The 24685-nt window shown below is 38.3% G+C and overlaps 1 protein-coding gene across 1 annotated transcript in view; it reads right to left on the bottom strand.

Annotated features, from left to right (window-relative positions):
• Window positions 1-24685, bottom strand: part of dis3 (DIS3 exosome endoribonuclease and 3'-5' exoribonuclease) — a 42954-nt gene that overhangs the window by 8017 nt on the left and 10252 nt on the right. Inside the window, exons 4-16 of the mRNA XM_072258794.1 lie at window positions 24366-24439; window positions 22937-23104; window positions 19556-19714; window positions 17656-17769; window positions 17430-17567; window positions 15523-15669; window positions 13767-13883; window positions 8387-8488; window positions 8044-8108; window positions 6935-7019; window positions 5922-6049; window positions 5087-5173; window positions 4235-4391 (exon numbers count right to left, since the gene is read on the bottom strand). Of these exons, the coding sequence (XP_072114895.1) occupies window positions 4235-4391; window positions 5087-5173; window positions 5922-6049; window positions 6935-7019; window positions 8044-8108; window positions 8387-8488; window positions 13767-13883; window positions 15523-15669; window positions 17430-17567; window positions 17656-17769; window positions 19556-19714; window positions 22937-23104; window positions 24366-24439 (1541 nt within the window). The remainder of the gene's footprint in view (window positions 1-4234; window positions 4392-5086; window positions 5174-5921; window positions 6050-6934; window positions 7020-8043; window positions 8109-8386; window positions 8489-13766; window positions 13884-15522; window positions 15670-17429; window positions 17568-17655; window positions 17770-19555; window positions 19715-22936; window positions 23105-24365; window positions 24440-24685) is intronic.

Genomic DNA, 24685 nt, shown 5'->3' with positions numbered 1-24685 from the left:
TATTTAACTTACAATAGGTAATAAGATGAACTAGGCAGGAGCAACAGGAAATAAAAATATATGTAAATTTTAAAAAGGCAACCACTATTTAAACTAATGAAGGGACGACTAGGAATAGAGTTCCAGAACAGGGGTCTGAAATAAAGTGAGAGGAATATCTGACAAAAATGAAATTAATTGTGCAGCAATAATTAAACAATGTAAATGAAGGCAATAATAATTTCCAACTAACCAGAGTAAGGATTAATCAAACACGGTTACAGAAAACACTGGACTGGGAATTAAACATTGGAGGGCGTCACACATTTAGAAAAGTGGCAAAAGAATGAGAGGTGGACAGCTGTACTCAAGGCAGAAAAATGACGATACAACGCAGCAGTTCACATAGATTTAAATAGAATCCACATGCACAGCAAAAACAATACTTTATGGGGTGCTCTACATACTGCAGCACAGTTGGATGTGGAAGAAGCAATACAGTGAGTACACAGAACAGTCAACACAGGGATTCTACCTACATTAAAACTGCATTAATTCAGCAATTGTATTGGACCAGAAGATCGAGATTACTTTTCAAATATCAACACACTTCCACTTACTTTTTTTTTTGAAATAGATGTTATAAAACATCATTTCAGTAAACTCAAGGGGAGTCACCCAACAGAATTGGGGACAGATTTAAAGGGTGTGGTAACCAGGGCTCTGATGAAGGAAAGGGAGAACAGGAATTGGGAGCTGATGAGTGAAATGGATTTTAAAAGCATAAGTCCTTGCTTTCCTAACAATTAAGTCTTTGAAGAGGTGATAGATATTAGTGTTGACACAACTTATCTAGATTTTTCAAGGAGGTCTTGGATTTGATACTCCATCTTCCCGGTGAGGAAGATAAAGAATGGTAGGGTGAAGGAACCATGGGTGACAAGTGAGGTGGAAAATCTAGTCAGGCGGAAGAAGGCAGCATACATGAGGTTTAGGAAGCAAGGATCAGATGGGTCTATTGAGGAATATAGGGAAGCAAGAAAGGAGCTTAAGAAGGGGCTGAGAAGAGCAAGAAGGGGGCATGAGAAGGCCTTGGTGAGTAGGGTAAAGGAAAACCCCAAGGTATTCTTCAATTATGTGAAGAAAAAAAGGATGACAGGAGTGAAGGTAGGACTCATTAGAGATAAAGGTGGGAAGATGTGCCTGGAGGCTGTGGAAGTGAGCGAGGTCCTCAATGAATACTTCTCTTCAGTATTCACCAATGAGAGGGAACTTGATGATGGTGAGGACAATATGAGTGAGGTTGATGTTCTGGAGCATGTTGATATTAAGGGAGAGGAGGTGCTGGAGTTGTTAAAATACATTAGGACGGGTAAGTCCCCAGGGCCTGATGGAATATTCCCCAGGCTGCTCCACGAGGCGAGGGAAGAGATTGCTGAGCCTATGGCTAGGATCTTTATGTCCTCATTGTCCACGGGAATGGTACCGGAGGATTGGAGGGAGACGAATGTTGTCCCCTTGTTCAAAAAAGGTAGTAGGGATAGTCCGGGTAATTATAGACCAGTAAGCCTTACGTCTGTGGTGGGAAAGCTGTTGGAAAAGATTCTTAGAGATATGATCTATAGGCATTTAGAAAATCATGGTCAGATCAGGGACAGTCAGCATTGCTTTGTGAAGGGCAGATCGTGTCTAGCAAGTCTGATAGAGTTCCTTGAGGAGGTGACCAGGCATATAGATGAGGGTAGTACAGTGGATGTGATCTATATGGATTATAGTAAGGCATTTGACAAGGTTCCACATGGTAGGCTTATTCAGAAAGTCAGAAGGCATGGGATCCAGAGAAATTTGGCCAGGTGGATTCAGAATTGGCTTGCCTGCGGAAGGCAGAGGGTCGTGGTGGAGGGAGTACATTCAGATTGGAGGATTGTGACTAGTGGTGTCCCACAAGGATCTGTTTTGGGACCTCTACTTTTCATGATTTTTATTAACGACCTGGATGTGGGGGTAGAAGGGTGGGTTGGCAAGTTTCCAGATGACACAAAGGTTGGTGGTGTTGTAGGTAGCGTAGAGGATTGTCAAAGATTGCAGAGACATTGATAGGATGCAGAAGTCGGCTGAGAAGTGGCAGATGGAGTTCAACCCGGAGAAGTGTGAGGTAGTACACTCACACAACAAGGACAAACTCCAAGGCAGAGTACAAAGTAAATGGCAGGATACTTGGTAGTATGGAGGAGCAGAGGGATCTGGGGGTACATGTCCCCAGATCCCTGAAAGTTGCCTCACAGGTGGATAGGGTAGTTAAGAAAGCTTATGGGGTGTTAACTTTTATAAGTTGAGGGATAGAGTTTAAGAGTCGCGATGTAATGATGCAGCTCTATAAAACTCTGGTTAGGCCACACTGGGAGTACTGCGTCCAGTTCTGGTCGCCTCACTATAGGAAGCATTGGAAAGGGTACAGAGGAGATTTACCAGGATGCTGCCTGGTTTAGAGAATATGCATTATGATCAGAGATTAAGGGAGCTAGGGCTTTACTCTTTGGAGAGAAGGAGGATGAGAGGAGACATGATAGAGGTGTACAAGATAATAAGAGGAATAGATAGAGTGGATAGCCAGCGCCTCTTCCCCAGGGCACCACTGCTCAATACAAGAGGACATGGCTTTAAGGTAAGGGGTGGGAAGTTCAAGGGAAATATTAGAGGAAGGTTTTTTACTCAGAGAGTGGTTGGTGTATGGAATGCACTGCCTGAGTCAGTGGTGGAGGCAGATACACTAGTGAAGTTTAAGAGACTACTAGACAGGTATATGGAGGAATTTAAGATGGGGGTTTATATGGGAGGCAGGGTTTGAGGGTCGGTACAACATTGTGGGCTGAAGGGCCTGTACTGTGCTGTACTATTCTATGTTCTATGCTCTATAATAAATAAATGGACTGAGGGCCTTATGTCTGAAGGCCAATAATAAAATGGATGACTGATTGGCTTTAAGAGATAAGGAAGAGAGAGCAGATAAGCCAAAATGGAATACTGTGCACAATTTTGGCCACTTATTGTTAGAAAGGGGAAGATACAAAATTATTTTCTGTACTGTCTATAACATATGCTACCTCCAACAAGATCCTACTACTAAAGCACATCTTCCCTTCCACAACTGTCCGCCCCCCACCTTCTGTAAGGATCTCTCTCTACATGACTCTCTTGTTAACTCGTCCCTCGCCAGTGATCACCAATCTGGCTCTTACCCTTGCAAGTGTGACAAATGCTTCAGCTGCCCCTTTATCTCCTCACTCACCACTGTTCAGGGTCCCAAACAGCTCTTCCAGGTGAGGTGGCACTTCACCTCCGAGTTTGTTGGGTCATCCATTGTATCCAGTGAAACCTGAGTCAGATTGGGAGACTGACTTTGTCAACCACAAAAGGCAGGATTCCCGGATTGCTACTCATTTCGACTTCCCATTCCTATTCTGACATGCCTGTTGACGGCTCCCTGTACTGCCACAATGAGGCTAAACTCAAGTTGGAGGAGCAACACTTCATATTCCATCTGGGTGGCCTCAAACTTAATGGCATGAACATCAATTTCTCTAACTTCTGACTTTCTCCCTTCTCCCCTTCTGTTTTTCCATTCCCATTCCCCTCTCACCCCTTCTCTTCTCCTCACCTGCCCATTCTCTCCCTCTAGTTTTCCTCCTCCTCCTCCCCTTTGTTCTGTGGTCCGAAGTCCTGCCCTATTAGATTCCTTCTTCCTTAGATCTTCACCTCTTCCACCTATCACCACCCAGCTTCAAATTCCAATTGTCCTCCCGAACCCACCCTCCTTCTCCCCCACCTATCACCTGCCAGCTTGAATGTCTTCCCCTTCCCTGACCTTCTTCCCGATGAAGGGTGCTGGCCCGAAACATCGACTGCAGGTTCCACTCCATTGATGCTGCCTGATGTGCTATGATCATCCAGCATTTTGTGTGTTTCTAACATATGCAGAATCTCTTGTGGCTATGCTGTAAAAATCTTACAAGGCATCAAAAATGTGGAGTTTCACTGTCAGGAATGGATGAACATTTTTCACATTTAGCAAGGCTAGTTAAGGAAGGGAAAAGAGTCAGAAAATGAGAAGAGGATTTCTGCTTTCCACTCTGGTCATGATTACTCTATGCACTTGATCATATTTATTCCAATCAGGAAAGATCTCAGAACTACACCTTATTTGAGCCTTATTTAGAAACATTTAAAACAACAGTTTATGGTGTCCATGACTCACTTTGGAACTTGCTGCTTTAACAAGGATGTCATAATTAGATGGAGGTGGTGCTGGATGCTTTCTGAGGAGTGCACATTCTGGGAATTCTTCATAAATTTTCTGTGCAACTGAGATGTTGGCCTGCAGCATGAACTCCTCTACCATTGAATTGGTTTCTCTGTTTTTGAAGCAAATAAATATGCAAGTTTAGATTTCTAGAACTTACCACATAGAATACATAACAAGGAACAAACTACCTTAATCCTTCACGATTTCTTTTTTGTTTTCAATGATGCTGCTAAAGGACTTACCATACTTTCACTTCACTTATGAAATGGAAGCAAAGTAGGCAATCAGGTACTGAACTGTAATGACATTCTAAGAAACTACTGGCTGTTTCTTGACTCTTTACCTATTTTCTCATAGAATTTCAACATGTAGCTCAAGTACTCTAAAAGAATGTGTTGAGTTCAGCCAGGAACATATACAATAACTGAGCACACTTTGGACTGTAAAAGTGGGATGATGGGTAAAAAGATTCCAAGTAATGAATGTTCTCTGTAACTTATAAGAATTCTATAAAACAAATTTTTGTTGCCAGAAGCACAAAACGCTAAAATAACTTCACAATACAGTCTGAAAACAATCCCGTAGATACAATTTAATTAGGTTTACATATCAATATTCAAGAGCTACATACATTAAATAAATTGATCCGTTGTGCTATTTCACAATATCGATTGTTTAAAAACTAAATTTAGAATGAAGTTGGTTAGCATTGACCTTAACTGCAACTGGGGAAAAGAAAAGTTCTGCAAGATGGCAGCCACACTGATTCTAAGCCAACCTAAATTAAAAGTCAGACGTACATACTTTAATTCTTTGGTTTGCAGATCGATAGGATCATGAGTCTCACTGTCCATGTGAAATCGGACTTCTGGAGAAGATAATGTGAGAGCACTGAAAACAAAAAGCAGATTTTATTAAAAGGACATTTAGATTCTTATAACTCAAAATGGAAAAGAAAATACTGTAATAAGTCATGAATGAATTCATTATTTTAATTACTACTTAAATTATTACACCTCAAACAGCCATATAAATTTCTAGTTATAATTCAGGAGCCAAGTTTGGATACTTGGCTGGACAGAGGGAAAGGAAGTGCACTCATTTGTCTTTACTATAACAAACCTTAGCAGGAAGAAAGCTTATCCTTGTGTGTGCACAAAAGACATGGAAGGCATTAGAAATGACTGCCATTCAGGAACTCATTATAAGCCAAATAGACCTTGCAGATAAATTCATTAAAAAGCTAAATAATCTGCTAGTTGTAGTACAAATTCTGAGTAGATACTGGACCATCTTTGCTGCTTTTCTTCATTTTGTCTTGTAAATTTTTAAAGCACGAGACATGGTCCGATTTAATATCGCATTGAAAAGCCAGCATTTCTAACAGAAGCACACTCCCTTAGCAGAACATTAAGGTAACTCACTGGTTTTACGATGGAATGGAACTTCAGCACATAACTTTTTTATGTCTTACACTTTACTGCTGCCACAAAACAACAAATTTCACAACATAGGTCAGTGATAACTAAAAGCTGATTCTGATTCCGATTCGAAGCAATAATGAATACCTAATGGAAGCAACCTCAAGTAATAGATACAAGATCAGCTGTAAGTGCTTAGAAGTAACTTGAAGTCTTACCCATTGTCAATCCTCTTCTTTTTTAGAATCTTTGCCAGTTTATTTAAGCGGCGAAGTCCTTTCGTGACCTCATCACTCATGTTTTCATCATCAATTCTCATCTGTGCTTCAGCATATGTCAGTGATGCCTGTAACATAAATATCACATTCAATATTAAACTAATACAAGCAGCAAATGTGCATACAATTGATTCCCAAAACTTCTAGAATGCATTTTTAGGATCCAAAACAAAACTCTAATATTAATCTAAAGGCTGTCAATGAAATGTTACTCAAATGGGTGATTAATGCAATGACAAATTAATGCACTAGCATTTACAACGATTTAGTCTTGTATAACGTTGAAAAATTATATTTTCTAAGTAAAAATATACACAAATCCACATGCAGGCCACCATAATGCCATGGACTGCTAGCTGATCACAAAGACTCATTGGACTCCATCTCCTCTCTCTACAAACGTTGCCTTTGAATCTTTCCATCCCATTTCCAAAAGGTGCCTCACAGGCTCTCTCATCACATTGCTGTTTACTTGGATATGTTTCCCTCAGTCCCCCTGCTGTCTGCAGAGCCCATGTTCTTAATGAAGTGTCAGAATGAAGTCAACATGTTTTGCCTGCTGCATACAGTACCGATAAACAGGACTCGTGGTGACAGATTCGTGGCACTGACTCAAGTAGACAGGACTATATTGTGAGAGGGCAGAGGGACACCTGAAAGGCTAATGAAATGTAGTCCATAGAGGGATACTGGGGAATGGAGATCACAATGTAGTCTATAGAGGGATACTGGAGAAGAAATAGTAAGAACGGGAGAGGATTTGAGAGGGTGATAGATGAAGAGAAAAGGGGAGAACATAGTAGCTTGAGGCATAATAGACGATGAAGCTTTCTGGTCCTTCCAGTACTTTTACTTTTCACCTCTTACCAGTTTTCTTCCTAACCAGTTAGCCATCATAATACACAAGCAACAAAAAAGCATTATTAAATATACTGTTATAAAAGTTGCTTTACCTTAGAATTAATGACACTTTTTGTAAACTTAGTACTTAGGATTTCAGCACTGTGTGTCATTTCCCAAATACAAGAAAATGCAAACCTGGAAAAGGAAAATTTGAACTGAAAACAGGTTAAATTGTCACAACTTTAAAAATCTATCTTCAAATCCTTATTTTCTAGTTGAGGTGTAGTGAATTCATTCCCATTTTACTGCTTGTTTAAAGTCAAAATGGAAATAAGCCCTTTGGCCTAACTCTATTCCAACCAAGTTGCACATCTGAGCTATCAGCCCCATTTTGCCTGTGATGGCTCATATCCTTTTAAAACTTTTCTATAATATCAGTCCAAATACATTTTAAATCCTGTAAATATACCTACCTCTAGCATTTTTTCTGGCAGCTCATTCCATACCCCACCATTCCCTGTATGAAAAATTTATCCCTCTGGTTCCCTTTAAATATTTTTCCTTCTTCTTTTAAAACTCTGCTCTCCAGCTTTAGACTCACCTATCCTGGGAAAATGGGTGGCTAGGTGGAGATATGTCCCTTCCAAAGACCTTCTCTCTGCTCGCCTGCAGGTCACCTTTGGGCAATGTGTAACACCTGCTTAACCCCCTGATCAGGGTCATATGAAGCCACTGAAGCAGGTAGTGGATGGTTATATGAGTAGCTGGAGCATATCAGAAGTCCTCATTATGTGACCACTGATGCCAGCTAGTCTCTGAAGAGTATTGATAATGGTTGGGATCACCCATCTTGTAAAACACTGCGCAGAAGGCAATGGCAACCCACTTCTGTAGAAAAAACTGCCAAGAACAATCATGGTCATAAGAGCATGACTGCCTATATTATACAACATGGCACTTAATGATGATGATGAGGAACCTGGGAAAAAGACTGTGACCATTCACCTTACCTATACCCCACATAATTTTGTATACCTGGCAAATGTCTTATATTTTTGCAAATGTGAAGATTAATTTTCTCACTCTAAATAATCCGGCAGTGGTGCAAAAAAAAGACAAGGCGTATTTCTTTTACAATCAGTACTTCCCAATGATCTAATTTTAAAATTAGCAAAAATGATAGTATGAATTTAGGATGTGCATAGAAAAAGCAAGTTACCTCTCCACGTTGGATCTTAAAGAGCAAAGATTTGAGCTGAGCAGTTCTGGAACCATGTCAATCCTCTATTGAAAAACAGAATTATCTGAATTATTAACAATAATTCCATTATGTATTATTGCATCCACTGAAATCTTAGAAATATAACAAAGTAATCCACTGGACCTTCAAAGGGTCAACTTGAATATCTTTTCTATCTGTGCAAATGATTCAATTAGACCTGCAGTGTTGTACCTGATGTTCTTATAACAATTAGGGCTACGCACAGGCTAAGTTCAATTAAAAGCAGTGCATGCCAAAGTTATTTTGATTAAAATTACGATCAGAACTGTAGCATCTATACCTTCTCGCAAAGGTAAACTGTCGTTCCCCGATTTGCTGACTCTTGGTCCAGTGCATTTCCTGGGCGAATGAAGTGGCTCACATCTGCAATGTGTACGCCAACCTGTATTTCAATATTCAATGACAACGTTATTCCTCATGTACATTCAAGGATTCTAGGATTCAACATTGTTTAAAGTCATTTTCCAGTACAACGGGATAAAGGAGACAGAAATGATTCTTAATCTGGATCCAATATTTAAAAAAATCATACAATAAGCATGAACAACACAATAAATCTAAATATAAAACTAATCCTGTAAAACACAATGTACAAATAACTGAATTTGTCCGAACAAACGTAAGATTAATTTATATACACACAGACTGATTGCATATATAAAGTGGCAGTGCATGGGGGGGGGGGGCGCGGAAGGAGGTGAAGGGTGCTGAGGGGTTATGGAGAGGTGTGGCTGATGTGGATGTGGTGGAACATGAGGAAGATTCCACATCAGATTCAAATTAGACACCAAAATAACACCATTATAGAAATCACATATCTGTTGTAGAGATAAGACCCACTTCAAAGTATTACCAAAGTAGAGGAATTTTATGCTATACAACTAATGACATGTACGCATTGCAAAAAAATCACAAAATTAATTAAAAATGAAAGAATGATCAGCCATTATATCTGAAGCACTAAGAAACCCATTTCTCTATAGGAATCTATTTATTTTCTTATTATTATTCAGTGAATTATTTTACTCCATTCCAAAGCCATTCAATGCTCAGCAGTAGAAACACATTAAATTTAACCACCCCCAAAGTTCTCATTTCTTGAATATTTAATTTTCCAGTTGAGTTAGGAGTAAGTCAATGTAAGCAGCTACACATTAAAATGCCACTGCAATAATCAGCTCTGATGAAGATGACACTTGCAATATTAACCTCCTATTCTGAAGACTCAGTGAGTTTAGTACATTAAATAAAACAGGTTCCCACAGAAACATATTTTATTTCAATACTGGCACTTCACAACTACTTCTAATTTACCCTGGAACTGAAGATAACCATTGTTCCTACTCAATGCTATAATCAACCTGCTAAACTCTGCTTAATTCAAAAGACAGTACTCAACAAAATGTGTTAATACTTTATACTTATCATTACTTCATGTTTTGAACACTTCATTATGCAACAGCAGGACATCAAAATATCTCTTTACAGCTTCTTCCATTACAGAACTAAATTTTCATTTGGGCACTGGCATTTTATACCCTTCTGTTACTTTTAATTCCTTTCATTTCTTCCTCTTAAAATAAGTTAGTGAATCAATAAACATGGTGACAATAAAGCCACATATTAATTCACAAAAGATATAACTTTACAATGCCAACTGTAAGATCATGGTGATGAAATGCCTTGAAAGGTGGGTCATAGCTACACTCAACTCCTGCTTCGGCAAGGGCCTGGACCCACTGCAATTTGCCTATTTGCACAATATGTCAAGGCACATGCAATCTTAATGTATCTTCATGCGGTCTTACATCACCTGGGCAATACAAACACCTACATCATTGACTATAGCTCAGCATCATTCATGCAGTCCTGATCAAAAAGCTACAGAACCTGGGCCTCTGAATCTCCCTCTGCAACTGGATCCTTGACTTCCTGACTAAAAAGCTATAATCTGTAGGGACCGGTAATAACAACTCCTCGCAGACGGTTGACACTGGCAGAATTTCAGATGGCGATGAGGAAGCGTACAGGAGCATGATACACCAGCTGGTTGAGTGGTGTCACAGCAACAACTTGGCGCTCAATGTCAGTAAGACCATAGAGGTGATTGTGGACTTCAGAAAGGGTAAGTCAAGGGAACAAACTACTCCTTATAGAGGGATCAGAAGTGGAGAGAGTGAGCAATTTTAAGTTCCTGGATGTCAATATCTTTGAGGATCTAACCTGGTCCCAACAGGTCAATGCAGCTTTAAAGGAGGCAAGACAGCAGATATTTTTCATTAGGAGTTTGAGGAGATTTGGTTTATCACCTAAAAAACTTGAAAACTTACACAGATGTACTGTGGAGAGCAGTCTGACAGGCTGCATCACTGTTTAGTATGGGGGTGGGGCTACTGAACAGGATCGAAAAAAGCTACAGAAAGTTGTAAAATTATTCAGCTCCATCATGGGTACTTGACTCTGTAGTATCCAAGCCACCTTCAAGGAGTGGTGCCTCAGAAAGGCGGCAACCATTATTAAGGGCAATCATCACCCAGGATATGCCCTCCCTTCATTGTTAACATCAGGAAGGAGGTTGTAGGAGTGTCAACAAAAATCGACACAAGTGTAATGACTTCGAACATACCTCATTTTTTTCTGTTTCTGCACTATTTTTAATTTAACTATTAATATACATAAATTTACTTACAGTAATTGATCTATATTTATCATGTACTGCATTATACTGCTGCCACTAAGTTAACAAATTTCATGAAATATGTCAGTAAAATTCAACCTGATTCTGATTCTCGCACTGTCTGTAGAGAGTTTTTATGTTTTCCCTGTGACCGTATGGGTTTCCTCTGGGTGATCTGGTTTCCTCCCACATTCCAAAGACACGCGGTCAAGATTAGTGAGCTGAGGTCATGTTATGTTGGCACTGGAAGCATGGCGACATTTGTGAGCTGTTCAGCACAATCCTTGTTGATTTGATGCAAACGATACATTTCACTGTATGTTTCGATGTACATGTGACAAATGAAGCTAATCTTTAAACTAAATTCTCAGTGCACATCATAAAGGCCAGTAAGTACACCTGATTAAAATTATTTAACAACAGAAAATAATCAAGATTAACAGAAGCATTAGAGACCAGTCGATATGGTCTACTGGTGCAATTTCAGCAGGGACAGCAGAGCACTGGAATAAATTCAATTTATAAAGGACAAATATCTAGGAATGTATTAGCGCTGTAAACTGTAGAAAGGAGGAATACTTGGATGAGGGCTTCAGAATCAGATAAGCAGGGGCAGAGTTGGGCAATGTTACTGAGGTGGAAATACTTGGTCCTAGCAATAGCATGACTGTGTGCTGCAAAGCTCATTTCAGAGTAAAACATGACAGAAAAAGGATGTGAATCATTTTGATCTGTTTGCAAGAGTGATGACTGGAGCTGGTAGCTAGGAAATGGAGTTTGTGGCAATCGCAGAAGACTTAGGCTTTCTGATATTTAACTGAAAATTTCTACTAATCCAGTAGTAGATGTCAGGCAAATGAGGCTAAAATGTAGCCTAGTGTCAGCTTAGAGATTAAAAATGCCATGTTTTCAGAAGTTGCTGTTTAATAACAACAATACAGTTTGTAAACTAAATAAGTTGAGATAATATTGACGACTATTGAATATGGTTAGATTAGATTAGATTAGTTTAATGTCATTTGCATCAGGAAACTAAGAAAATATTTGCATGGAGCTCACAGAATAAATGGTATGCAGAGTAATAACAAACACAATGAGCACATAACAGCAGGATAGTGCAAAGACTGTAGTGCAACTTGAAAAAGTGCAAAAATATACTGAAGTGACAACAGCAGAACAATTGAGAGGGCCAGTGAGTACAAGAATGTACAGGTGCACATTCCTTTATCCGAAATTCTGAAATCCAAAAAGTTCTGAAAACTGAAGTTTTTTTCGCCAACAGCTGACGTCACTCAGATGTGACGTGGCAACACTAGCAGAGGCTGCCAGACTTCAGTTGTGGCTCAGTGCTCATACTGGTTACACGTGCATTTGCTGTTCACTAATATTTTGCGTTCACTGTTGACTTTGTGTTTAATTTCACTGTGAAAATGTCAAAAAGAGCTGCAGATACCCCTATGGGTAACAATGAGAAAAAGAGAAGGAAGCATCTATCATTATCTATAATGCAGAAAGTGGAGTTATTGCAGAAGCTTGATTGTGGTGTGTCGGTGCGGCGTCTTACTGAAGAAAAGAATGTTGGAACTACCACTATATATGATTTAAATAAACAGGAAGACAAGTTACTGAAGTTTTGTAGTGACAGTGACGTTCTACATTTATTCCAATAAGTCATTTACCATGTGTTTGATTCAGTTTGTTTGAAGTTGTATATTTTTAGGTTTTATTGAATGTTTTTGCTGGAAATAAAATTTCTTCTTGTCATTATTTGCTAAACAATACAGTATAACAATTACTTACATAGCATTTACATTGTATTAGGTAATATAAGTAATCTAGAGATGATTTAAAGTATACGGGAGGATGTGCATAGGTTTGGTGTGCCGCCAGGTCCTAAAGTCCACCACACTGAGACAGGTTAAATAATGGACTTGAGCATACGTGTTTTTTGGCATGGGGGGGGGGGGGTCTGAAATCCGAAAAATTCTGAATTCTGAAATGCAACTGGCTCCAAGGATTTCAGATAAGGGATTGTGGACCTGTAGTAACAAAACCAGGAAGGAGGTGTAAAAGAGGCGACTGGTTGAAGAATCTGATAGTAGTGGGGTAAAGCTGCTCTTAAACCTGTACCCTCTTAAAAGGTAAGAGAGAGAAAAGGGAATGGCCAGAATGGCAGGCATCCTTGAAAACATTAGCGTTCCTGACGCAACACACTATGAAGATGGATAGGATAGAAGGAAGTGACTAAATGGTCTGGGCTGTGTTTACCATTTCCTGCAGGTTCAGTCAGTCAAGAACAGGGGAGTTGTCAAACCAGGCTGAGATGCAACCCCAGAGATACTTCCTCTAGTACATCTGCAGAAATTCCAAAGGATCTTCATGGACAAGCCGAATCTTCTTAAACACCATTGAAAGTGCACTACACGAGGAAATCTGCAGATGCTGGAATTTCAAGCAACACACATAAAAGTTGCTGGTGAACGCAGCAGGCCAGGCAGCATCTCCAGGAAGAGATACAGTCAACGTTACCTCTTCCTAGAGATGCTGCCTGGCCTGCTGCGTTCATCAGCAACTTTTATGTGTGTTCCTTGAAAGTGCACTAATGTACTTTCTTGACCATTGCATCAGTGTGAAGGGACAAGGTGAGGTTGTTGGCAATATGGATACCAAGGAACTTGAAACAGTAAACCACTTCTACAGTAGCTCTATTGTTGAGGACAGGACTAACAACCCACTTATGCTTATAGTGGAAACTATGCACATTTTTAATAGAACATTTGGCAGGTAGAGAAGTTAGAAAATCTACTTCCAGGTTTGCTTCACATTTTGGAAGCAAACAAGGCAATAACTGAAAGAATAGGTATCTCCAATAACTGAATGTAAATTATTACACAACTTCTCCCACTCTACCTATCATCAGAATGAGCTACCTCCAATAAAGCATGTAATCAGATGCAAATAAGTATCACAAAGCAGAAGTTACCTCCAGATTTCCATTCTCTAATTCTCTACAATGCAGAGCATCATCGATATCTGTACATCCAGGAGGATCCACACTGCAGATATGGAGATGCCTTAGGTCCTTCCGCTCTTTCAGGTCCTGCAATTTAGAACAGCAAGTCAGTGGATGGATTCCATTAATTAACTATTGTAAGAAGCAACAAAAAAGAAATCAAACTTTGGATTATAACAAAATTTTCACTTTGATTTTGTAAAAGAACTTCAAACTGTAAGCACATGAAGTTAAATGTTCCAGTTTCATGTGTATAGCTTAATGAATCAAAGATAAGTAGACCAAGAAGTTGTCAGGTCTACGTCAAAGTAACATTATTTCCCACAGCAGCAAACGGGCAAGTTGGAGTGAAGCACCTGCACTGACACCTTTTTTCCCTTTTGAAAGGTCTAAACCAAGTTCAAATGTAGGATTGGGGACACACTGATATTATACTGATAGTAAGTTTTTAAGTAATTTTGTCAAACACGAATTTAAAAAAATGAAGAAAACAGCTCCCAAAACTGAATTAAAACTTCAAAGAACCCAAAAAGTTTAATTCTCAACTATATGCCGTTAATCAACAGCCAGAGTAAATGAAGAGCTGAAATGCATAATAACAGAGAAGGCAGATTTTGTTCTGGTTGAAAGGTTCGTATTGTATATAGGTCTCCAAGTAAGCACCACAGTACAGCCATTCCAGTTACAGAAATTCACAAAGCAAGCCCCAAAAATTTGAAATGCAGAATAAAATTTGTCCTTAAAGAATTTACACGGGGAAAACAAAGGTAAATAAATAAATACTTTTTTTCTCTGTTTACATTTCTTGACGCATATGCAGATATGGCTATGCACTATGGAAAATCACGATGCAGACCATTAGGGAACACAACTTCCGCTTTAACAACTGAGCCAATTTAATTTTGTACAAAGCCAGATCCAGGTTAGACGTCAGGAAGTGGTTATTTTCTTCAAGAGCGTACACCTCTGCATAGGTAGCCATTTCATGTGGACAAGGCCAAATCAATAAATGTCCTTATGCAAAGGTATCCTCTTTGCTGAATTAGGCTGGTGTCACCACTCACAGAAGCAGAGTGATCATCTAGTTCTTTTGTTTAATTTGATGAGGCAAAAAGGAACTCTAAGGTTATTCTCCTGCCATTTGATTTTTCTCAGTCCCAACTGAAAATCTATTTTATGTTTGTGTGTCTCAGAATATATAGGACGGCAGGATTAAGCTGTTATAATACACAAGGTACTTTCCATGAGCACAAATGGAATTCATCAGAGGGCACTTTCTTGTCCTTCAGACAAAACAATGATGTTTCCTAGAAGCTGTGATGTATCTTTTTCTATTAGGTACATTTTATGTATCATACAGAACTACTTAAAAGTTATTTAGGTATTTTTTTACATTTTCCATTCTACTTGTATAATTGTATTCTAGTCCACTCTGTCGAGTTTATGACATCCAACTGCAAAATGCTTCATTAAAATTCAAGATTTTTACAAATAGATTGATAGTTCCTTTTTTTAGTTCCTTGGTTGCAGCTACCTTAGCCCATTTTAGCCCAACATCCACAGCTGAGCTATTGTAGACTCAACTGACCAAAAATGACACGTTTATCTACACTTGCATCAAACAGGCAAAACAACTTGAGTTTTTCTCTTTGCTTTCAAAATCATGAACATTATTCTGCAACAATAATTTTAGAAATGATAAATCATGTAACATTTGATATTTTACCTGTTCTGTGATTCCCCAAGGCATCTTAGGTAGAAAGCTAAGAACAGCCTGTGAGAAAGGCTGATGTGGGACATCATGCTCCAAGAGAAGAACTTCAGTTTCTGTTTCTTTATCACCAGCAGTTCCTAGAGTTTTGACAAAGTGGCCCTGTAAAAATCCATCACAAAGTGTTCTTTTTAGATTACATTGCATTGCCCATTTTCTTTTCTCTCTCCTGACCTGTGTCTCAGAGGGCAATGATTCTAACAGAACAAGCATATTCTAGCACCGCTGGAGGCAGCTATGGTGCAAACATGCAACTGGACAGTAAATATCAGCATTAACTGTAGAGCCATATACATCTACTGCAAAAGCCTAACCAGATATTCTTACTGCTGGGAGTTACTGATCCAATACATATAGGCTCTGGTTGAATTTTCAATTTTAGATGGAAAATTTGACCCGAGAACAATGTACACAGGAACCAAAATTCAGATCAAGTGGGTTGGCACGGCTACATCAGTTAATGCTGTCAGTTAACTGAACAACTGCGCAGATAAGAAATTCATACATACATCAAATGCCCATTTCAAATTACAAATTCTGAACACCTGCTTTTACCAATATTACGATGCTTCTTTATGACATATGAAGAGGCCATTTTGGTCCATGGAGTGTATGCTGGCACGCAGGACAATTTCATTCCCCACTAATCCTCGCCTAATATATACTCAGATTCAACCACTCAGTCATAGACTGGGGCAATTTGCAGTGGCCACTGTGAGACAAAATGGGAATGTCTGGAGGAAATCCACGCTGAAGAAATATTTACAAATTTCTTTTAAATCAGATATACAATTTTATCCTTATACTGGGGATTTCTGTAATATTCCAGATTCCCAGTGAAGACTATGGATGAATATGATGTAAAGGAGGATGACTACTTAACAAACAGAAGACAGGATGGAAGAATAAGAGTTAACTTCAGGTAAGAGACTAAGACCAGTGAAGTCATGTAGGTAATGCTGCTGGAATGCAAGCTGTTCAAAATCTTTAGCAATGATGTGGATGAGGGGATCAAAGTAATACATTTAAGTTTGCTCGTGATACAAAACCAAATGGCGATGTGAGCTATGAGGAAGATGCAGAAAGGCCTTGGGGTATAGACTGGTGAAGTGAATGTATAGGGACAAGGCAGACGGACATGAAGATGTTACAGTATGCAATGTGAAAAATTACACGTCGTCCATTTTGATAGAATAACTGGTAAGGCCATATAATATGGTACCAATTATCTTATGACTGCTCATCCTTAAATTATCAAGGATTTTAATAGTTCTTCAGTGTAGGCATCACCAGATTTTAATATTTTGTTTCATACTCATAACAGCTGTTGGTTGTCTGGTATGGCTGTTAGGAATACAAAATAAAAATAAAAATATCAACCACTATATTTAGTTATAATTTTGTACACTCTGAATCATTATGACTTTTTATATATTAAGGATGGCACCCACTGCTCGAGTTTTAGCCAATTGTCTATACACACTGCACTGCTCAAGCTTGATCTTTAATAATACACGTAAGATGCTGGAAGAACTTAGCAGGACAGGCAGCGTCTATGGAAAAGAGTATAGTTGACGTTTCCAGCCAACACCCTTCAGCAGGACTGGAGAAAAAAAATGAGGATACTCCTCATCTTATTTTCTCCAGTCCTGCTAAAGAGTCCAGGCATGATATGTCAACTATGCTCCTTTCCACAGATGTTGCCTTAGCCTCTGAGTTCTTCCAGCATTTTGTGTATGTGGCTTGAATTTCCAGCATCTGCAGATTTTCTCCTGTTTTTGACCCTTAATATATTATTTTACCAATGACTATTAATCGTTACTTAAGGAAAATTAAAAAGCAGGGCAGAACCGATAACTTACATTGGGATAGCGAGAATTTCTTGGCCAACCATCAATTACAACAATTATTCTGTGTTTCTCAAGCGCAGCAGCTTGTCGTGTTTCTATTCGAATCCTAGGAATCCTGCGGTCTGCCGGTGTGAACAAATGTCTTGTTGACTTGAAATATAGATAAGAATATGGATAATAGACATTCATACTCCTATTTATGATCAACACTTAATAATATTAACAATATTAAGCTCACCTCTTTAATTTCTGATTTTGAAATCATGCCACAGTACGGTCTCCAGTTCCTTTTAATTATTCCAACTACTTTGCCCGTTGGCTTTGAAACATTCTTAGTTGTAACTTTATTCAGCTTAAAGGGAGAATGAATTTTTTTAAATTGTACATTATCAACTTTCATAATAGTGTTCCATGTCAGAACAATTTGATAAAAGATGAATGAAATTCTCTAAGTTATTTTCATGCAAAAATATTTTACAGGCAAATGAATATTCTGAATTCAAGTTTCCAAAAATATGCCATTTCTACCTTATGGGTAATAAGTCAAAAGATAATAATATAATGGTACAGAATTCCAAGTGTTTTATTCTGATGAGTTGATTAGAAACTTACTAATTGGGCAAAACAAATGGCAATTAGATTGCATTTAACAGCAACAGCCACCTGACCTAAAACTCTGAAATAATTAGACTTAAAACATTTTAATTGTTTTTAATGTTCTTTACAGATCAGAAGTGTTATAAACTGACTTTAAGTCTTTCAGTTTCTATTTTATTGTTTTCACAGATTTAATAAAATAATCAATTTTTAACTGTTTTTAAATGTTTCTGAATGCAGGGATACTTACAAGCATTATACATTATTAACCGTCTAATAATAGAGTTCCTTTCCAACAGCTTGGTGCAATACAGCCTGTGTCTCCCAGTAAGATGGTGGTGCGCTTGGTCGCAGCAGCCACTCTGCGTCCAAACAAAGGTGCAGTTCTTTGTCTTTTACATCTTTTTTTCATTATCACAAGACACTGCTGGATATCAGGAACATTAAGCATTGCAGGCCTACCCTACCAGCAAGCAGTCGAGCTGGATTTGTTGCATACTGTGTTACTGTCTACTCCAGCAGCCCGATGAGGAAGGTGTCAGAGGTGGCGTGTGATCCAACAAACTGTGTAAATGATTGACTTGGATATTCTTCCTGGGATCACAAAACCCTGTCGGGACATTGGTAATGCAGAATGCTGCAAATTCGGTTCACTAGTTCATTGGCAAGAACAACAGCCGGAGAGCTGCGTGCCCAAGGCCACCATGTTGTGGGGTCATCTACTGCAGCCACCCAGGGGTGTGAGACTGGAGGTGGGGAGGTGCCTCAGGCGTCCATGCTGAGTTGGGAACTGGTCAGTGCTGCTCTCCAGAGTTCGCTCAGTGGAAGACAAATTGGATTGAGTTCATCTGCTGCTGCACTACCATGAGATACGGACTGATGAGGACTACTGTGGGCTTGTTCTTGCTCCAGGACAACATCCCTTGCACCATCAATTTATAGGTCATGACATTCAGGGACTTATTACTATATTTGTGACTGTATGTTTTACTGCTGTTGTAATTATATGTGCTTTTCGTGGCTTGTGCTGTATGTGACTGCATGGTACTGTGTTTTACACCTTGGCCCTGGAGGAACACTGTTTCGTTTGTATGTGTATGGTTGAATGACAATGAAAGGTGAACTTGAATTTGTGTGATGCCTTTGTCAACATAGGCATGGATAAAACCTCCAGATGAGAATCTGGTGAGAAAATGTTTAATGCATGGTGAGTGCCATGTTATTTGCTGCTGACTGGAAAATCTATGGTATCATTATGTCCACTTTCATCCAAAACAAAAATCAATCTTTTGACATTTTAAAATGCATGGTCTCAATTTCACTGCCCACCACAACTATTGGTCAAATCCCTTTACCCCCACTCTCTACCTCAAATAATTACAAGATAATTACCTATGTTTACATTAAAAAAAAATCACCATTATTGTATCTTTTACTTCCAGTTATAAGCAAATTTGGTTGAATTAGATTCTTATTATCATAATGCCTACTTTCTAAGCTACAGAAACAATGCAGCACAAGAGTACAACATTAGGCCTTACAAGATGTTCTTGCTGAACTTCTCCATCCTCTTCAACTTGTCCTTCATCCTCAAGTACAACTGCTGATGGTGCAATCCACATCTCTTGGGGTAACAATTCCACAGCTACTACATCTTCATGGATAGCACGATTAAGGTTCTTCAACCCCTGAATAAAAACCTGAAATAACACAAAGTTTAATATTATTTTGTCTTCACCATGTTTCTCAGTTACTTTTTTGTGTTCAGTCAATTGATACTGTATGCAACACATTAAATTTTATTACTTTGTTAATATTCAGTTAAAGACAGCCTAGAGAAGCCATTAAACATTACTTGCTGAACTAGGAAAAATAATCTTTGAGATCCATTTATAATTTTGAACCCACAAGAAATTGATATCAAATACTTGGTTTGCTCCCAGCAGAGCTATAAAAGGGATTCTTTCACCATCACTCAACAAGGCATTTTCTTTCAAATCAAACAATACATCTGTCTTTCACCCCATCAGACTTTTATTTTCTCAGCAGTAATCAGGCCTAAGCATCACATCATCCATGTGAATAATTTAAAAAAAATCTAGAGTAACAGACACAAAATGCTAGAGAAACTCAGCAGTCAGGCAGCATCAATGGAAAGGAATAAACAGCTGACATTTTGGATTGACTCTTTCTTCCTTTCCATTATTGCTGCCTAATCTGCTGTGTTCCTCCAATATTTTGTGTGTGGGTACTCTGGGTTTCCAGCATCTGCAGAATTTCTTTTGGTTATAAAAATTATGTAAGCAGGTTATCGGATGCTTAGTTTCCACTTCCTGTTTTCAAGTTCTGGGCTCGGGACAGGCCAACTCTCTATAAATGACAGCACTAACGCTCAGGACTCAACTAAAGAGTCTGTCTGCTTACACTTGATGACACTCAGTTATAGTGGATTGATTCTCCTCTAACCTAAGAACTTTTTCACTTGCCTTTTAACAATGTGTGCTTTATATTTCACCTTCTTTGTGAAAATGAGCTTAGGTACCCTTATTCATGCCACCTTCCTTTATTATTTCTAACAACTACTCCACGTTCATTCTTGTGTGGCTATTACTAAAAACATACTTGATTCTCCATTTTGTTTTCATTTTAGCTGTTCACTATTTGCTTTTGTGACACACTTGTTCTCTGCTTCCTGAAATAATTAGACTTTCATACGGGGAGACTGTAAGGAAGGAATAAAGCATAGAACAGAAAAGACCATCATAATAGGCCATAAGACCACAGTTAGTTGGTAGCAACTGTCATCAGGTGAACTTGTGTTTTCTGTTGGTGGAAGTGCAAGTGAAGCAACAGCCTGAAATGTCTTCTGATACTGTTAAAGAAAACTAGCTCTCAGAATTGTCAATAAATTAATCATTAACTTGCATCCTCACGGAATACTATAATGTTTGTATATTGGTGAGGAGTGGCAAATGATTAAGTCTCATTTGGTAAATCTATTTATGTGACACAGGTTAACTTTTCAGTTGGTAAGGAACCGTTATGGTAGGTCTATTTAAGAATTTCCCATTTGAAGAAAGGGGAATATGACAAGCCACGGAGAGAGATCAGTGTCAAGTGTTATCAGTAAAACCTGATGAACAGAAAGGAAAAAAACCAGGTACTTTACCAATGAAAATGATAAGCTTAAGACAAAGAACATGTAGATAATCTACATTAAGGAAACTTTGCCTTGCCTTGCAGAAGTTCTGTTCCTTACTATTCCTTGTTTTTGTTTCTATTAAGTACTGACAGCATGAATTTATAGATTGGGAGACGTTAAAATTACTATTGGCTTGGTACTAAGTGTGAATTGATATAATTAAATTCTAAAGATATAATTTCTATTTGATTTTGTCCCCCAACAGTCTTTCCCGGAAGACAGCAACAAATATTGAGAAAACTGAACTCAAAGCGTTTTTTTTCAAATAATCATTTGGTTAGTTATTATTAAACCCGTTAACTATAAAGGCAAATAAAACTAATCTGAATACATATATGCACGCACCGCCAGACCTAGTGAACACTGATCAAAGGATAACAACAAATGTTGTAAGAAATCTGAATAGTGTTAGATTGGACTGTATAATGGTTATTTTTTTTAAACTTTCTTAACCTTGTTTGTATTTTTGTATAATTATCTATATACACATAATTGTTCAGAGTGTTTTGTAGTGGTTGCATTTCCTAGTTCCAGAGGTGGGTATCACATCACTTGATAGGGACTAGCTCATTGATTAACTGTTATCTATCAAAATTGAATGGAAGCAGCAGTCTGGTAATAAGACCAGATCACACTGAATCAGTCTCTTTGTCTTTTTGTTTATTCTCTGTTCTTTTCCCTGCCACTAAGGTCTTTTCACCCCCTTCTCCCTCTCACCCTCCTGGTTTATCTTCCTTCCCTCATTCTTTATTCTTGTAACACTTAATAAAAGATTGTGAGCAACAAGTTTTATGCCTCATTCTTGATTTCCAAAGAATCTTGGATTCAAAACACCAGACTTCAATACCAGTGACTTGATTACCAGGTCAGGATACCTAAACCTCACCATATACTTTGTGACCGGGCATCATAATTATTTGGCAAAATAGACCTGATATTGTAAGGAAAGGAAGGAAAGTCACAGAATGATGAAATGTTCTTAGGAATCTGAAAATACAGATGTTTCATTCTACAACACTGTATTCTATCTTGGATATGCCAGGAATTAACTAATAAAGAGTGGCATACGATCTGTAGAAAAATGCAACAATAACCAAAAGCATACGCAAGTTGAAAACCAACATGTGATTGAAGGTTTCTGTAGAGACCATACCTCAGTAAGGAAGGAAATTGTAGCTAAGGCAATGGATTCTTCCAGTACACAAAAAATTCAACATATCAATCAGCCAAAACAGAATGGGCACAAACCAACGGTAAGATACGGAATCCATGCACCAGTAAACCATATATGAAGAAATAACTTGGTTAAAATGATTAATATACCACCTGAATTGGAACTCTCTACAGCGGAAAAAAGTTTTTAAAAAAACAGTAAAACTTCCAAGAATATCCAATAGAAAAGGCTGTTATGTATGTTTCCCCATATAACGCCACTTACCTCCATGCACCTTTTTGCCCCAATCCAAATTTCTTCAGTTATGTGAAAAAACAGGAAAAATCTTTAAACCATGGGATTGATCATTTAGAAGTCAGCTAAGACTGACAAAACCCATTGACGTTCAATCCTTGCAGCCAAAGGCAATATATTTTCACTGAACTAAATTCAAAAGGATCGAAGTTTTAAACCCAGAATTCCACCCAAATCCTTCAGAAACTAAAAGTAACAATCTATTTCCCTTAAAATTAACAATTGGATGAAGAGATCCAAAGAAACATTCACCTCTTTGCTTTTTCCTTCTTCACCATGGACCCAGACTGTAGCTTCCAGATAGTTGTCTCTGTTGGCTCGAAAGGTCCCTTGAAGGTAAGAATTAGACTTCAAACCTTGTTGTATTTTGGACAGAGGCAAATGTTCTGCAAAAAGCAGCTTACCACTCTCTATTTCTTTCTACAATGAAACAAAAGTTTGATTGTGATTACATTATACACACTGTATAAATGAGGAAATGACTTTGAATTCCTAATATTGTACTTCACATTAGTTCACATGATTTTATTCTGTGCCCCAAAGGAAACACCGTTCAATGGAAAGCGATAATGATAAATTTATAGAAACTTTCCTATTTGGTACATAACCCCGCGTACTGATTTGTCATTTATCACCATTAGTTAACAGACTAATTTTGTCCAACTTAAAAGGATCATGCAGCAATGTAACAAGGATTTTAGTAGTTCAGGAAAATGCCCAAGCAATATCTTCCTAAGCTGTAAAAGTTGGGTGGTGTGTGCTTCAAAGCACATTCAAAGGCAACAGCTTGTTAAAATGGCTAACACCAATGAATTTTGTCTTTGCTTTATCACTGGGATATCACACTGCAGCTGTATAGAACATGGGTCAGACTGCACTCGGGACTGTTATGTTCAGTTCAGGTCACCACAACATACGAAGGAGGTGAAAATAATAAAGAATGCAACAGAGATTCACCAGGATTTTTCTTAGAATGTAGGATTTACTTACAAGGTGAAATTGGACAAGTAGGGTTTATTCTTGCTGAAATCTAGGTGGCTTTGGGGCAACCTTGTTAAAGTTAATAAAATTGTAAAGTGCACTGAAGAGACTTTTACCTTACGCCTGTCTGAACCTAAACAATGTAGGTTTGAGGTGAAAAGGAATAAATTTAAAGGGATCTGAAGAGCAGGTTTTTACACACAGAGGGTGGTGGGGATGTTCAACATCTGCCAGAAGTAGTAGATGCAGATATTACCATGGTGTTCAAAAGACACTTGGATATGTAAGTAGAGGGATATGGTCCAAATGTAGGCAAATGTATACATAGACATCACTGTCCACATTGACAAGTTCAGTGGAAGTGCCAATTTCTATGCTGTACAATTCTCTGACTCTAGAGGGCTCTGTGGACATCAAAACTTCTGTGTTGTTTTAACATTCATTTATTCTTTTCCCTTACTTATATTTTATGTATAAAGTGACAACTACTGTGCCAATTATAAATTCTATTCCTCCATTTCTGTCAGCCTAAGTGCAAACTAAAGATATATTATGGTCAAATATGCAATATTAGTATCACACTGCTTGTAATACTGATAGGAACATTCTTTTAATAGCCAAATAAGATTCCTCAGGACAGTACCAAAGATTTATAAACCCTTTCCTGTAACTTAATGCAATTTTTTTGGAAAACACTTACACTATTATCAGAAATGCAAGCCAGCCTATCAATTAGCTCTGGATTTCCAGCCAAACTCTTGATATACTCGTCACCTAAAAGCAAGACATAATGGGGGAAAAGTGTTCATTACTGAGCCATACAGAGTTATAATCTAAACCCATGAAAGAACAGTATCTGCAAGGATATTGGAAACAAAGTCCAGAGCAACTTGTGCCTTCTCCACCAATCAATAAGATTATAGCTTTTTTTTTTACCTCAATACAATTTTCCCACATTCATTCATTCATTCAGGTGCCTTGCTGTTCGGCGTGGGCGATCATGTCTCTCCATCCATAAAC

This window comes from Mobula birostris, chromosome 5 (genome assembly GCF_030028105.1).
Source record: "Mobula birostris isolate sMobBir1 chromosome 5, sMobBir1.hap1, whole genome shotgun sequence".
In the NCBI taxonomy this organism is placed as follows: Eukaryota; Metazoa; Chordata; class Chondrichthyes; order Myliobatiformes; family Myliobatidae; genus Mobula; species Mobula birostris.
Note: the sequence above shows the minus strand (reverse complement) of the source record. Positions and strands in the feature narration are given on the sequence as shown.